The 14,620-nt window shown below is 34.1% G+C and overlaps 1 protein-coding gene across 1 annotated transcript; it reads right to left on the bottom strand.

Annotated features, from left to right (window-relative positions):
- Positions 1–7,481: 7,481 nt before the first annotated feature.
- Positions 7,482–11,802, bottom strand: LOC114533748 (microfibril-associated glycoprotein 4-like). The gene is made up of 4 exons (XM_028555342.1): positions 11,632–11,802; positions 10,940–10,988; positions 8,705–9,082; positions 7,482–7,762 (listed from the first exon to the last, which is right to left on the bottom strand). Exons 1-4 carry the CDS (start codon positions 11,800–11,802, stop codon positions 7,482–7,484), a joined length of 879 nt encoding a protein of 292 aa, XP_028411143.1.
- Between the last annotated feature and the right edge of the window lie 2,818 nt (positions 11,803–14,620).

Here is a 14,620-nt window from a genome sequence, read left to right on the forward strand (position 1 = left end):
GATTAAAAGCCAGTATTAAATTTGCTAAATCTATTTGTCCTGATCCGCAGAGAGCATTTTTAGAGAAAAGAGGAAGAAGGGGTAACAGCTCTGTTGGATGATAACCCACAGACGTCAGCAGAAGACCTTACGTTCTTGGACTCCTTGACAACAAAATATCGAGACAACACTAAGAAATTTCTAGAAAAGATCAAGCCATTGGCTGAAGCTTTTCAGCCACCTGTTAAAATTCCAATTAGCGATCAGTTAGAGAAAATCGTTGAAATAGGAGACACCGTCAGTCGAAGTTTATCCTATGTGTCTTGATGCCGTGACGTCGGAGCTATTGCGTTCGAGAACAAGAGCATTTTTCCTAACGTCTAAAAGTGCGTACGAATGCTTTATACTGCTCTAGTGAGTGTTGCTACGAACGAAAGATCATTTGGTAAGATGAAAATTATCAAAGCCGCTTTGCGATCGAAAATGGAAGGTGAACGGCTGGATGATTTACTCATTCTTGCTACTGAAAGGGACATCACGGATAATAATTTACATGAACTCCGTTCACAAGATTTGGGCAGCGAAAAGAGTCGATAACTCAAGATAAAATTACTGTAATTATAGAAATTAATCATTGCAAGTGTGCTTGTTTATTTATCTAAAATAAATGTATTTTAGTAATCCTACTTCTTGAAGCCAATAGCAAATATAATTTTTTAATGTTTTTAATTAAATGTCTTCTTATCAACAGAGACCTTAATAGTAGCTGCTCACGTCTCATGTTTGCTGTTGGGCCACGCCCTTACTTGTTTTTTTCGTCGGGCAAAATTTCTCTGCACCCCACAAGCTCAACACCCAAATTACGGCCCTGCTTCCATTTGTGTATGGCTAGCCAGATGTTCAATTTGGTGCACCTCTCGTTGCTAAAGGTTAGGGTCCCCAGCCCAATTAGTTAACATTCACCGAAGGCGTTAGATGAACACAAAATCTCATTACTGAACGAAACAATCTTTAAAATACAGTTTCCCATAGGCTAACAACTGTAGAATAGCAAGCTCTTATTGGAGAGATGTTTAATAACGTTCAGCTTAATTTATTGGCACGAAAGTTGCCAGCTTGGAGAACTGAACGCTTGCTTGCTTACCTACGGAACGCGAACATAGAAATTGCTTAAATGAGATGTTTTAACTCGGGGAAACAGTAGCTTACTCATTAACTTTCTAAGACGTCGTGCATGTAGCTATGTGCAAATGCATCCTAGTTTAAAATCATAGCACTTGCTTGAATATATTACGAAAATATATTTATTCCTGAAAGTTCTGAATATTTTGGAATTCTTAAATTTGATCGTGAATCAAATGATATTACTAGACTGTACATGTAGCGATTATCTAAGCATCTATGGAATGTTTGGAAGGGCAGGATATTTAGGTCTGAAATCATTTGTCCCTCTAAACAGTCCATAGATGCTTTGCGGATTGCTACTAGACCCAGTACCCTACTCGATTGGGAAATGGCTAATCAAAATTCCTTTAAAAAGGTTCTGAGGCTCATTCGTACGTACTGCATTAATGTTGCGCAAATAATTATTTAACACTTATATACTGCGAACTCTGAAAACATTATGTTTTGTGAACCCGAGACCTGTCGATATTTTACGACGCAAGGTCGAGTGAAATATCGATGGTCGAAGACATATATAATATTAATATAAGAATAACGCTTTTCTTAACTCTCGCAACATTCCCGCGTGCTTGGATCAGGCCATCAAAACACGGAAACCATTAAGTACTTGTATAAAAATATTACAATCAATTAACATTTATTTGCTTTTACAAAGTGGAAAACTTTGAAATATAGCGCCGCGTAACCAAATCGCGTCCTGTCTGTGTCGGCCTTAAAGCAAATTACCTGATTTCCTAGTAACTTTTTCTTTTGCAACTCCATATTTTGCCTATACAAAATTTTATTACAACATTACTGAAGTTAGAAACATATTGATATTAATATATCACTGCATTAATTACACTAATACAAGAGTATTACGAAAATTACGATTGTATATATTATAATCTTACTTTGTGGCGATTTTCAACAAAAGTGTTTACAAACAAAAAATTACCCCCTGATATTACCCCAGAAAACGATTTCCGGATTTATTTTACCCCCAGGAGAGTGTCACTTTAGTCGCACGTCGTTTGTCATAAAATAGCTTTTTTCGCCAAATCAAAAGTTTTTAAACATTTAAAGTGCATATGAACCATTTATTTTTGTTTCATAAATGAGAAGTTTAGTTGAGTAATAATAATAAGGATCTAAATACTCTGTAAAGTGATGAAAACTAGTAAATCACTTCTGCTATTTTTGACACTGTTGCTGCTATTAAAATCTCGACGTCATAGACGTAAAGGTTTCGGAATTTGGGGCGGCGGAGAAATTATTTAATTAAGCCAACCAAATTCACCGGCCAACATACCTTGCCTAGAGATATACGGATTTCTGAAATTCGTACATCGACTTGTACTACGGATGCTTTATGCGAACAATTTGATCTTCTTCGCAGAACAAAAAAAAATCTGCCAAAACCATAGTTTAATTAATTTTAGTTAATTTGTGCCGAAAGTTACAAGTTTCGAAGAGTTCAAATTTCTTTGGAACAGGTTTTTGACGCTCTTCCAACAAAATCGTAAACAAATTTTGAACAACACCTTTGTTAAATACTGAAACTAAATACTGACAATTTATCATTTCCATCCTTTATATTTTGCCCATGTTTATCATCGGTATAAAGGTATCAATGTTTGAAATTATGTGTTTTGTAGTATCGAAACAGTTCAATATCACTGACTTTGTCTTGTTTATTGATTTACTTGATAATTCACTAGCTGATATACGGAGTCCAAACTATAATATCATTTAATTTATCAATCTTACCGCTTCAATATCTTGCATCAATATCCAATCTCCCGTTTCCTTTTCTTCTTTCTTTCTAGTAACGTTGGTTAGTTGGCAATTTTCAACATCTTTTGTTGTTCTGTAGTTGAATGCAACACATTCGAGTTTGTCATTGCAGTGAGTGTGACATCCTAACATGACAACTGAAGATGTAACATTGTGTCTTGATATTATTTTATCCTCAGGCAATGAGGGACCTCCTAAAATTTTAACAAGTCAATTGCAAATTAATGTCCAAATTTCAGCTAAATTTATGTTTTTTAGTAGTGCTTTTGGTAAAATTTATGTGTTTTACCATTATGGAGTATTTAAAAATTTTTCTCGACAATATTTTTACTGAACGAACGCGCAAAGATTGCTCACCTCTGATGATTATGTCGTAATTCGTCGGGGAACATTGGTTTGCTGAAATGTTTCCAATAGCAAGCAACAGCAAGCTTAAGCTGGCCGCTACAAACATCGTAGCGATGATCGCACAATAGAAAATGATCGTGAGATATGATGTTAGTTGTGTTTCATTAAAATATGAAAATACAATTAAGTTGCTATAGACTTACATTTCGACTCATAAGTAGGGAAGCGGACGCTTTTAATTTGAAAAGCTGTTAGACTGGAATTAATTAGAATAGCGTAAAAATGTAATTAAGTGAAACTAAATAATTACATGAGTTATTTTACTGTTTTCAACTTTGAGTACTAATGTAGTGTGCTGCGTGTTGTGAAAGGGAAATTTAAGGGATGTAAACTTTAAAAGAAGTCATTTTCAAAATCAACTCCAAACAGCATTTTTTGATTCGATAAAGATAAATATTCTTGATGCTATTATTGTTTTAAACGCTTTTATTCTTTTAACAAATTCTATAGTCCACAATATTTACGTTGTTATGGCAACAATTGCTGAACATGATGACTGATTAATCTCATGGTCAAACATTTAGACGGTATAATCTTCCATTCAAATATTTCATCTTTATATTCATCTTAATCTTTTCTATCTCTTTGAACAAAATATTAATAGTTTTTTTGATCGTTACAACTGCGTAAAAACTGTAAGCCGTCAGCCGTTTAATGAGCTGCATTTAAACCTTTGACAGTTATGTCAAGGATTGGGTTATCTTCAACACTTTATTTTGAATGTTTGCTTACAATATACGGCAATAAAAAATAATTTCATTCATTTCACTTGTTTCAACAAATATTAAACTTTTACACCACTCGACATGCAGCTCATAAATTATTACTGTTCCTTTATATTAACGATACTGAAATAGCAGATATTTTTCGAATGTCAGTTTAGTCAAGATGAAGATTAATTGTGGGACACGATTGAGCCAAACTCGTGACAAACATTCACAGTAGTTTTCTTAATTGATACAGTTTGTTTATTTTCTCCAATGCCTGGTGCTAGGCAACTTAGGACTCTTATTTCACACGCTAAATTGCTAAACCGCTTGCTAAAAGTAAGAAAAAAGTAAGAAAAATATTCAATGTGTCATCTAAAATAGACTCGGTTTCATGTGCGTCGTAATGGCGCGACAATCCCTTGCAACATTCTCAAACGGCCGACTAATTTCATTTCAGTCTAAAAGTTGCATTTTTTAAAAATTATACATGCAGATCAAGTCTCTTGAATTGCATGTCGAGAAAGCTGGTGTATATGTGTTGATAGTTGACTCATTTTTCCATCAACTGCTCCTGGCTTGAATTTGAAGTGTGCATAATTCCACTCGAAATTAAGACCTTCAGAACCATGTTGATATATACATATATATAATAATACTGCTAGCTTTTTTTAAGTACGTTCGTTGTAAACTGAGGCAAATTTAATGAAGTTTCTGTTACCTAAGGCCATCTATAACCTACAAACTCTCAAATTAACACAAAATTTTGGCTGCCTTTTGCGAAACAATCCATTCGAAATAAATTTTAATATTTAAAATGACTTACCACTACGTAAGTTTGCGTAGAAACTGCATGGACGAGCAGTAATAAAATACTAATATATGTTAGTTGCACTCAACAGCAATAAATTATTTAAGTGCAAGCTGCATAATAAATATCAACGTCTAATATTTGGCAGTTTATGAATATAGTCGTATAGCGCCGAGCATTAAAATATTATTTATTATTTATTTACTCTCCATCTGTCAATACTTCTTCAAACTTCGTATATACCCAGGGCCATTTTAGCCTGTGACAGTTTTGTCAAAGTTGGGTTATCTTCAACAATTTATTTTGAATGTTTCCGTAAAACACGACAATAAGTTAAAAAAGTTTACTTCATTTCACCTGTTTAAAACTAAACTGTATCAGCGTCAACAAATATTTAAACTGCATGCTTACACTGGCAGCTGCTCATAAATATCACTGTTCCTTTTTAGCATAAAAGGTTTTTGCTGATGTTAATATTATTGTTTAACAAAAGCCTGCATGTGGTAACACATATATTGATGAAAATAATACTCGTTTGATGTCATGATCATTACCAGAATTCAAATTTAAAAATAAAATCGAGCCATCGCTTGTTTGACAAATTTGCATTTTTTTCATACAACCAGTCGACAAACAGCCCAGTCGACATACAGGAATTTAGCATCTTGTTGACTGACTATAGAAGTGTTTGTGTTTTCAAACTCATTAAGTTTTTCTTTTACATGAACACATTGCATGAATCATGGTCTTTATTGATACATAGAAGAACACGTGCACGATACGATATTTGTCGGGCAAATGCTACTTTTAGTCACGTTCAAAGCGTAACAGGCAAGTAAGAAAAAACTTTACTTGACCAGGCTGCGAATTGAACCCACGACCTTCGGGATACTATATTTTGAGATATGCGCATTTTGAGTCATTTTCATATGACTTGTCGTCTTCGTTCTTGTTTAGTTTGCAGTACTTCGATTACACAACTGTGCAAATTACGATGCCAGTCCCAGCATGATATTGCAAAAATTAAATTTAGACACTCTTAATGTCAGACGTGCTAAATTAAAGAGTGTTCTGTTGTATAAAGTTCTCAATGGACTTTCAGCTCCGGGCCTGACTAATAATTTTATAAAACTCCGAGATTTGGAGGGCTACTATAATCTGCCAAATTATGACACTGATTTAAAATTACCAAAACCAAGAACCAATTTTTTAAAACGCAGTTTCAATTACGTGCGGCAAGTATGTGGAATAATCTTCCGACAGAAACAAAAAAGCTACCTCATCAGTTAGGCACTTCAAGCGTTTAATCTCAAGCCCTCTATTTAATCTGTAATATATATAGAATAATTGATTAGTCTTTCGTACATTTATCTCTATTCTTTTAAATATTGTACTATTTTCAATTTTTCTTTGTATTATTCACACGCCCCTCCTGGAAATCAACTATTATTAAAGTTGAGCGGGGCTAGCGTGTTTTAAATAAAGTGATGATAATGACTAGAGTTTTCAAGTGATATACCAGTGAGATCTCGTGAGATTGTATTGTGATTTTATTCAGTTTTATTAGATTACTAAGTGAATACAACACGTGATATAACAATAGTGCCAATGACAGAGTCTTGGTTAACCATAGCCTGGCAGCTTGTGCGCAGGTCCCCGATTAGGGCCCTGGATTAGGGTGATGTAGCCTGCAGCAAGCGACGCTGGGGGTCGACCGAGAGCAAAATAATAATAAAAATAACCAAGCCGAAACTAGGATAAGAATATACAGGAGGGACAACTTTGGATAGAATAAGTCTTTGTTTTGTCCTCAACATTGCTCAAACTGATACTAAACGTTCAAAGTTGTGTGCCTCATCCATGTCATATTGCTGCTGGAAATTCACCATCTTTCTCGTATTGCGTGCACGTCATTACCTGATGGTTTGGAAAGTCTGCCAAGCCCATCTGCCCGTGCACACATGCATGCATATAGTCTATTTTTAAAACTCAAATTACATAAGTTTCCTATTTCCTTCGTAGCTATTCTCTTTTTATTTACTGTGACAAGCGAAGATATAGCTGTCATGAAAATTAGATGCTTCTAGTACACTTTCATTTATTCGATTCATTTTTTGAACTTTCATCTCGGATTAGACCACAGTTAACAGAATATACATGGTTTGGAGACTAAATAAAAGTACAATACAACTCATTAACTATGTTATGGTACAGGTTTATGCAAAACATGGCTCCTTTCTTGTCACTTGTCTATTGTATTTCAGCCAGACGTACCAATGGCATTCGTTTTGCTAAGCTCCTCAACTTTGACACGAAGAATATGTTAATTATAAGATTGCTATTGGTTTATCTGTGCAAAATACAATAGACACGTGATGACAAAGGAAAAAATTTTTGCTTCAACATAGTTAATGAGTTGTATAGAAGTTTTATGTGGTCGCCAAACCATGTATATTCTATTTAACTAAGATTAGGTTAAGCGTAGGAGAAGAATCTCCTATATACATATTTTTATACACTATTTCAAGTATTTATGAAAACCACTTTTTTAAAAAACACCACACTTTTTATAAAGTAAACCTTATTTCTTTTTAGTTCTTTATTGTTCAACAACTCTATTTCTTCTTTCCAAATTCACGTGGTCGTATCTTCATCGATGTTGATTTCAGAGAATAACGATATCCTTTCCAACCGTCCCAGATGACTCCATCAGCGTACGATGCTTTGTATGTGCCATTATGATACAAACCATTTAAATTGGATTTATGACCATCATAATACCACCAGGCTCCTTTGAATATCACCGCACAGTTACCACCATCCCAAATATCATTGTCAGAGTCATTAGTGGTGAAAGCCATTCCGTCATGTCTTCTCAACGAGTTTTTCACTGTACCTTAATGTAAAAGTATATGAACGATGTCTTAAAAATAAAATAAAATTAGAAATCAAAATACAATATACACAAGCGGATATGAGCTAACGTGCAGATTGATTGGTTCTCTACTTGACAGATATAATGAGATATTAATGCTAATATCTACCTAGTAGAGAAACGTAAACAAAATGGTGGCAACATTTGAGGAGTTAAACGACGAACGATGAAATTCAAGTTTTCCTTGTTAAAAGTACACCAGAGTGCACAGACAGAGCGACAAACTTTAAACCAAAAGAATTCAACAGGTAGGTTAAAAACTACATGTTTAGAAATTGTTTTTACAAAAACGATTTAATTTGTTTGTGTGTGTTTTTCTGTATTAAAACGTTGGAAGAAAAAAACACGATACGGGATTTAATTATTTAACTTTTATAAAACAAATGTATTTACCATTGTTCCAATTACGAATAAGTTTGAAATTTGTTTTCATCCCACCCTTGCATGTGTATATAATAAAACAGTTATTCTATTCGCACTCGTCGTATATGACTAATAGCTAACGCTGCGCAGTGCGCCTCGTCGGCTACCAGCGTTGAAGTGCGGATACGAATGCGAAACTTTATCGACGGAACGGAACGGATATTGGGGATAAAATGCGGAACGAATAAAATTATGGGGTAAAATACGCAATGGATATCGCATTTTCTTGAAGAAAAATATTAATAAAAATGTCACAACAATCTGACTAACATTTTATCCTAAATACTTGAATAAAAGTCTACGTTCGTAAAGTCTTCAGAATGAGAGATAAATTTTTCACCGAAATTCTTTTAATTGGTTAGAACGAACCTGGACGCATTATTTTGAAATGTGACTTTAATACAAGGTGTTTGTAAAGAGATTGTAAAGAGAGCTGGACAATCCTATAAAATCAGACTCAGTTTAGTGTAAAATGCTTACCATTATAACCTCCAACATTCAACGTGTATTTCTCACTTTCGCTGCTGACTTTAAATGAATCATAATGAGCGTATCTGGTGTTTCCAGAGAAATCTTCCAGGTCGATACGAAGTTCATTTTGTGAAATATTGGCCATCATGTGTATTCTGTCAAGACCAAGCCAAAATTCCCCGCTCAAGTTACCAAAACCTTGTTTGTAATCTTGCCATCCTCGGTAGAAATCAACACTTCCATCAAGACGACGTTGAAATACAGTCCATCCTCCACCTGATGTTGTCATATCACAAAACACTTTGAAACTTCCCTTTCCATCAGGATTAACTTCATGAGTTCCACTTTGTTTTAAACCTTTGTGATAGATATCAGCACAGTCTTTTCCTAAGTATTTGCATATGGAAATTAGCTTGAAAATTATAAGTTTATATTGTTTGTGTTCAATGGTGCATCCGCTATCGAACAGCAACATATCGCGGACTCATTGACCAAACTTGTTGGTGACGGCAAACCTAACCAGACTATCGTTTCCATTAAAATGACTTCTTTTAAAATAAGAATGGAAAATCAATGAAGCGCCAAAGGCTATTACTCACATCATAGACAATTCAGAAGACAGGGACTGGAAACGGTATTGTTTTCGCGTGCGCTCTCCGTGATACGGTCGGCATATTTTGCCGTTCACGTAGAACTCCATTTTTGAGAACAACAATAGAGACACTTCTCAGCAAAAAGACAACGCACGCAGTTATTAGGTGATTTGTAGCCTCAATAACGCAAAGATTATGTTGGTAAAAGCAATAAGTTAAGAGTTTATTGTTTTTCGTTTAAACTATCTGCAAATGAGGCTCTAAAACTTGCCTAAAGTAAATTTAATGGGCACATATTTCGAGAACAACAATGGCACCTCTCTGTGTAGCAAAAAATACAACGGACGCAGTTTTTTGATGATTTAACTTTTCTAATATATTTAGACATTGTCACCTTAGGAAGCTTAAACAGTCCGATTCCTTTTGTCCTATACGGTTTGTCCCGCATTGATTAAAGGCACAATTATCACCCGGCATCAATAAAAATTAAAATTTTCCTCATTTTAATTGTAAATTTGTGTATAGTTTGTAATTATGCTAAAATCTCTGTGCTAAAATACTTGAAGACATATGCAGATGTGCACGGTAATGATGACGTCACACCACAAAACGGAAGACAATAGGATAGGCCATGGAATTCGTCATGAAGTCTCCAGACCATTCCCCTAGAGTAACTATGATTAAGACAATGTTGGAAAATGCGATAAGTGTTGTGTCATTGTGTCAAATATAAAAAAACCCCTCTGAAACCGGGTCGAAAAGATTTTATAGGGTCCCAACTACGTACATATTCAACGAGAACAAAAAAATTAATAGTAACCTTTTAACATCAAAGCACGACGCATTCAATTATTGGCGATTCTTAGCTTTACAAGCGCAAAAATAGGCTGATAACAGATGTATACCCTGTATTATTTTTTTAACACTGTGTAAAACAAAGTTTCTCAATTTATTAAAATTGTAGTTACAGTGTACAAATTAATGGTCCACACATGGCGATCCTTTTGTAGTTGGGACTGAAAAAGGTTCTCACTGTCGGGCTGACACACTAGTCTGCATGTAGTTACAAGTTACAAGTTGCAGTCGCTGTCCTAATGCATTCTTTTGTAATATAAGATGCTATTTTTAAGTGGTCAAAGAAAATTTATAGCTTTGATTTTAACTTACCGGGTGCCAAAAAAACTACCTAATTTTTACGTGCGTATATTTTTGATGCAAACACTTCTGGAACTGGAACTATGAACACTGTTTACACTCAAAATGAAAAATGAAAACGCACTTACCTTAAAAATTTATCTGACTTAAAGGTCAGGTAGAAATATGATATTTGTATTTAAAAAATTCTTCAAAATAAAAAAAATTATGCAAACTTATGCTGAATCTACTTCGCATTATTTTTTCTTAAAAAATAGCCCGGCTGCGTGTCAACTTAAAAATTGACGTGATTTAGCCATATCATGGATGGCGCGTCAGCATTAAAAGTGTTTTAGCTTGCGTTTCCAGTCCCTGTCTTCTGGATGGTCTATTCTCACATGCACCTGGTCGTTGCAAGATATGTTTTATTTGTCGCCGTTCGTTGCCTTGTAATATAGTTAGCAATTTTTTTACAGTTTTGAATTGTTTAATTTTTTTATATCTTTATAACACATACCTCTTTCATTTTCATCCGACGTGTTCTTTAAACAGGTTTTCTTGTAACCCTGTAATGAAGAAGAATTATTGCTTTTTTGCTGTATACGATGATGACAACGCTAAACCATCCAACAATATGAAACCTTGCTATTAAAGCCGTCAGGTTTATGTTCAGCACTTTTTATTTAAATGTTATAGCGAGAATTGATTTATATAATCTTACCATATGATCTGAATAGCACAAGAGTAATTATAGGCATTTGAATAAACAACAAAACAAAATAAAAATAACAAACATATTTCGATTTAACTATAAGCCATCTTCAGTGCGAATGAATTGGTTATTTTCATTGTGAAATATATAAAGTAAAATATAAACACAAACCAGACCTTAATTAACAAAAGGTTCTGCATTTTAACACTATTTTCAAGTTTAATTTTTGTCTCTCGTGTTGTTCTACTTATTATGCATATCTTGTATCCTGTTATGTTGTCAATCATTGTTGTCAATCATCGAGTATCACCTCGCCTGTATCATATTTCTACTTTATATATATAATTATTTCACAATGAAAATAATAATTCATTCCCACTGAAGATTGCGTATAGTTAAGTCGAAACAAGTTTGCTATTAAGATTTTGTTATTTATTTCAAATGCTTAATTTAATTAATATAATGTTGAAGATATACTGTATGCCAATAAATCATACCTTTTGTGGGTTAACAAGATAAACATAATTATAAGAGGAATTCTTCTCCAGTAATCTCTCAGATGTATTGTAAACCACGTTGTGTAACATTTCACAATTTGAATCATTTTTTGAAGTCAATTTTTTTTTGAAGTTGATAGATCTACAACATATCTCAGTCGCACACTCCATTACGCAATCTATCCATTCAGAAACGACTTTTGTCGTAACAACTGTTACATTCAGTCTGAACCCTAAAGTGTAAAATATTTTTTTAGGAAAACCTTCGCATTGCCAAGGTAGGTGGATAAGTGGGTGCTGCGTTAGGTGGGTGCTGGGTTAGGTGGGTGCTGCGTTAGGTGGGTGGTTGGTTAGGTGGGTGGTTGGGTAAGTGGGTGGTTGGGTGGTTAGTTGCATGGTTAGGTGGGTACATAAGTAAATTTTAAAAATTAGGAAAGAAGTATCTTCATTTTATATTTCCGTATGGTTTGCGTTATTTTCATATTTTTTATTTAAAATAGAATCATGAAGTTTTCTCGCTTTACTTTATTCATTTGCCAACCTTGCATGAGATCGGTCACGCTAAAATCAACGATGCATTTAATCCACTGCGTGTAATGAAATATTTGTCACCTTTAGGGGTCGCGCGTTGCTCCCAATATGCATTATTTTTCCTGAAACTTTGACAGTTTATTAAAAAGCTTTCCTACTTTTAGACAGCTAAATAATATCTCAATTTCAGCTTTCCATTTTCGCGCGCAAGCCCTCTCAATATCAGTGGAAAGGAATAACCCCCCCCCCGGTAACATAATTTTGTTAATTTAAAACCAAACTTGGCCTAGGTATACCAGATAAGTCTTAACTATCTCTAGGAACATAAAAATTTTTCAAATTCAACAAAATATCCTGAACAACGAAAATTTTACATTTGGGACATTTTTTTTGATACACCCTGTAGAAATTAAGGAAGGTCAAGTTTGCAAATTCTCGATTTCACTGACATAATATATACTCGTGCAGTGCAGAGGGTTGTGACATTGTGATATATTTTCAGATATTCCCCTCATTTGATTTTGTGCAAAGAATTGATCTGTCCCACATTTTCATGAACGAATAGCTTTATACTTCGATGATTAACAAAAATGTGATGAATTGATTTTCAATTTTAATTTCTATCACTAAGAAGCTCTAGATGCAGGAACAGTTTATTTCAACTTACAAAATGTGTGAAGAACAACTTAGACGTAATGTCCTGAAATGAACGTGACTTTCCAGGATACGACAATAATTATGTTGATACTTATTGTATGATAATTATGTAAGTTTTACATTACCTTCAAGACTAGAATTATAGCAAATGTTTGCACTGGTTTCACTTGATATGACATTTAAGACTGCAAGTGATATACATGGTACATATAGGCGAAAGAAATGTTTAAATTGCATGGTTCTTCAACTTTCAGTTGCAATAAGAAGAAATATTCCTGTAATGAAAATAGAAATTAAGCCTGCGTTACTGAATTTGGGTAGGGAACGCCTTGGAATGAAGCGTGATTATAGAAAAATATATTCACATGCCTAAATTGCATTAAGCAGTATTTTATTTCGGTAAATTGATTAAAATCCAGCACTCCCCAACATAATTAAACGACATGCAATTGCAGATGTTTTTCGAACTTATGCTTTTCGAAGCTTAGCCAAGATGGAGTTTAATTGTGCGACACGATTGAGGCAAACTCGTGACTGACATTCATTCTCGTATTTCTTATACGGTATTTCGGCACCGTTTAAGGCAAACTCATTTATCTAAGCAGGTAGTTTGCTTTAATTGATGCAGTTTGTTTATATATATATATATATATATATATATATATATATATATATATATATATATTATATATATATATATATATATATATATATATACACCCGTTTGCAAAAATGTTGGCCGCAGATAGATACATAGATAGATACTCGAAATCTAATTAGAATTTCATATGTTGTGTAATATGATTGAAATCCCATGCAAATGTAATCATATGCAATTCTAATCAGACTTCGAGTATCTATCTATCTATCTATCTGCGGCCAACGTTTTTGCAAATGGGTGTATATATATATATATATATATAATAATATAATATATATATATATATATATATATATATATATATTTATAGTGCATGTCAAAAAGGTTGTCCCTTCATATGTGACCTTCCACGGGAAAACATACGTTAACGCTATTTCGTTCGTTCGAAAATATCGTTCGTTATCCGTTCGTTTGCCGTTCAAACGCTTGAAGCGTTCGTTGAAACGATTTTCGAGATCGTTCATCGTTCGAAATTGCCCGTTCGAACGCTTAGGAAAAAACGTTTGAAAATTGGTCCGAAAGCGTTTAACCGTTTGATTTACCGTTCGTTGAAACGTTTGCCGGAATTTCGTTCAATCGCATTGGATTTGGTTCAACATATTAGATTAAACATTTGCAATGCTACAACTTTGCAGAAGAAGCGCAGAATGTGCTACACAGAAATACTCCCAGAAACGTATTCAGTTCCTTAGTATAGAAGGCTTGTAAAGGAAATAGTGGGGTTATATCAATCTAGCCTAATCGAATGCTATTTTGTGCGCTTCATGTTATGGTTTATGCTTAGCGTCATGCAGACAGAAGGCTATTAAGATTCAGTGCATGCAATTATTCCATTAGCGTCAAATTTCACGTCTTAAGCTGTCTCTCAAAAAATTATCGTTTTTTGAATTTCGGTAATGCACTGAATGGTTAGAATTTGTGCTTTACTATACTTCTGTAGCTTCCATAAGCCAAATTTCACCGCGCACCCAAACAACTCGCAAGCCATATATTAGCATTACGAGCCATAATATGCCTTGGCAAGGTGCTAATTAAGTTGCATAATTGTCGGAAGTCTCTAAATGTATGTAAACAGACAAAACCAGATTTTAAAATGAATTGAGGGATTTTGCGTGTTACATATTAATATCGTACTTTTAA

Source organism: Dendronephthya gigantea, unplaced genomic scaffold (assembly GCF_004324835.1).
Source record: "Dendronephthya gigantea isolate DGI-Jeju-01 unplaced genomic scaffold, DenGig_1.0 000094F, whole genome shotgun sequence".
NCBI classification, from domain to species: Eukaryota; Metazoa; Cnidaria; class Anthozoa; order Malacalcyonacea; family Nephtheidae; genus Dendronephthya; species Dendronephthya gigantea.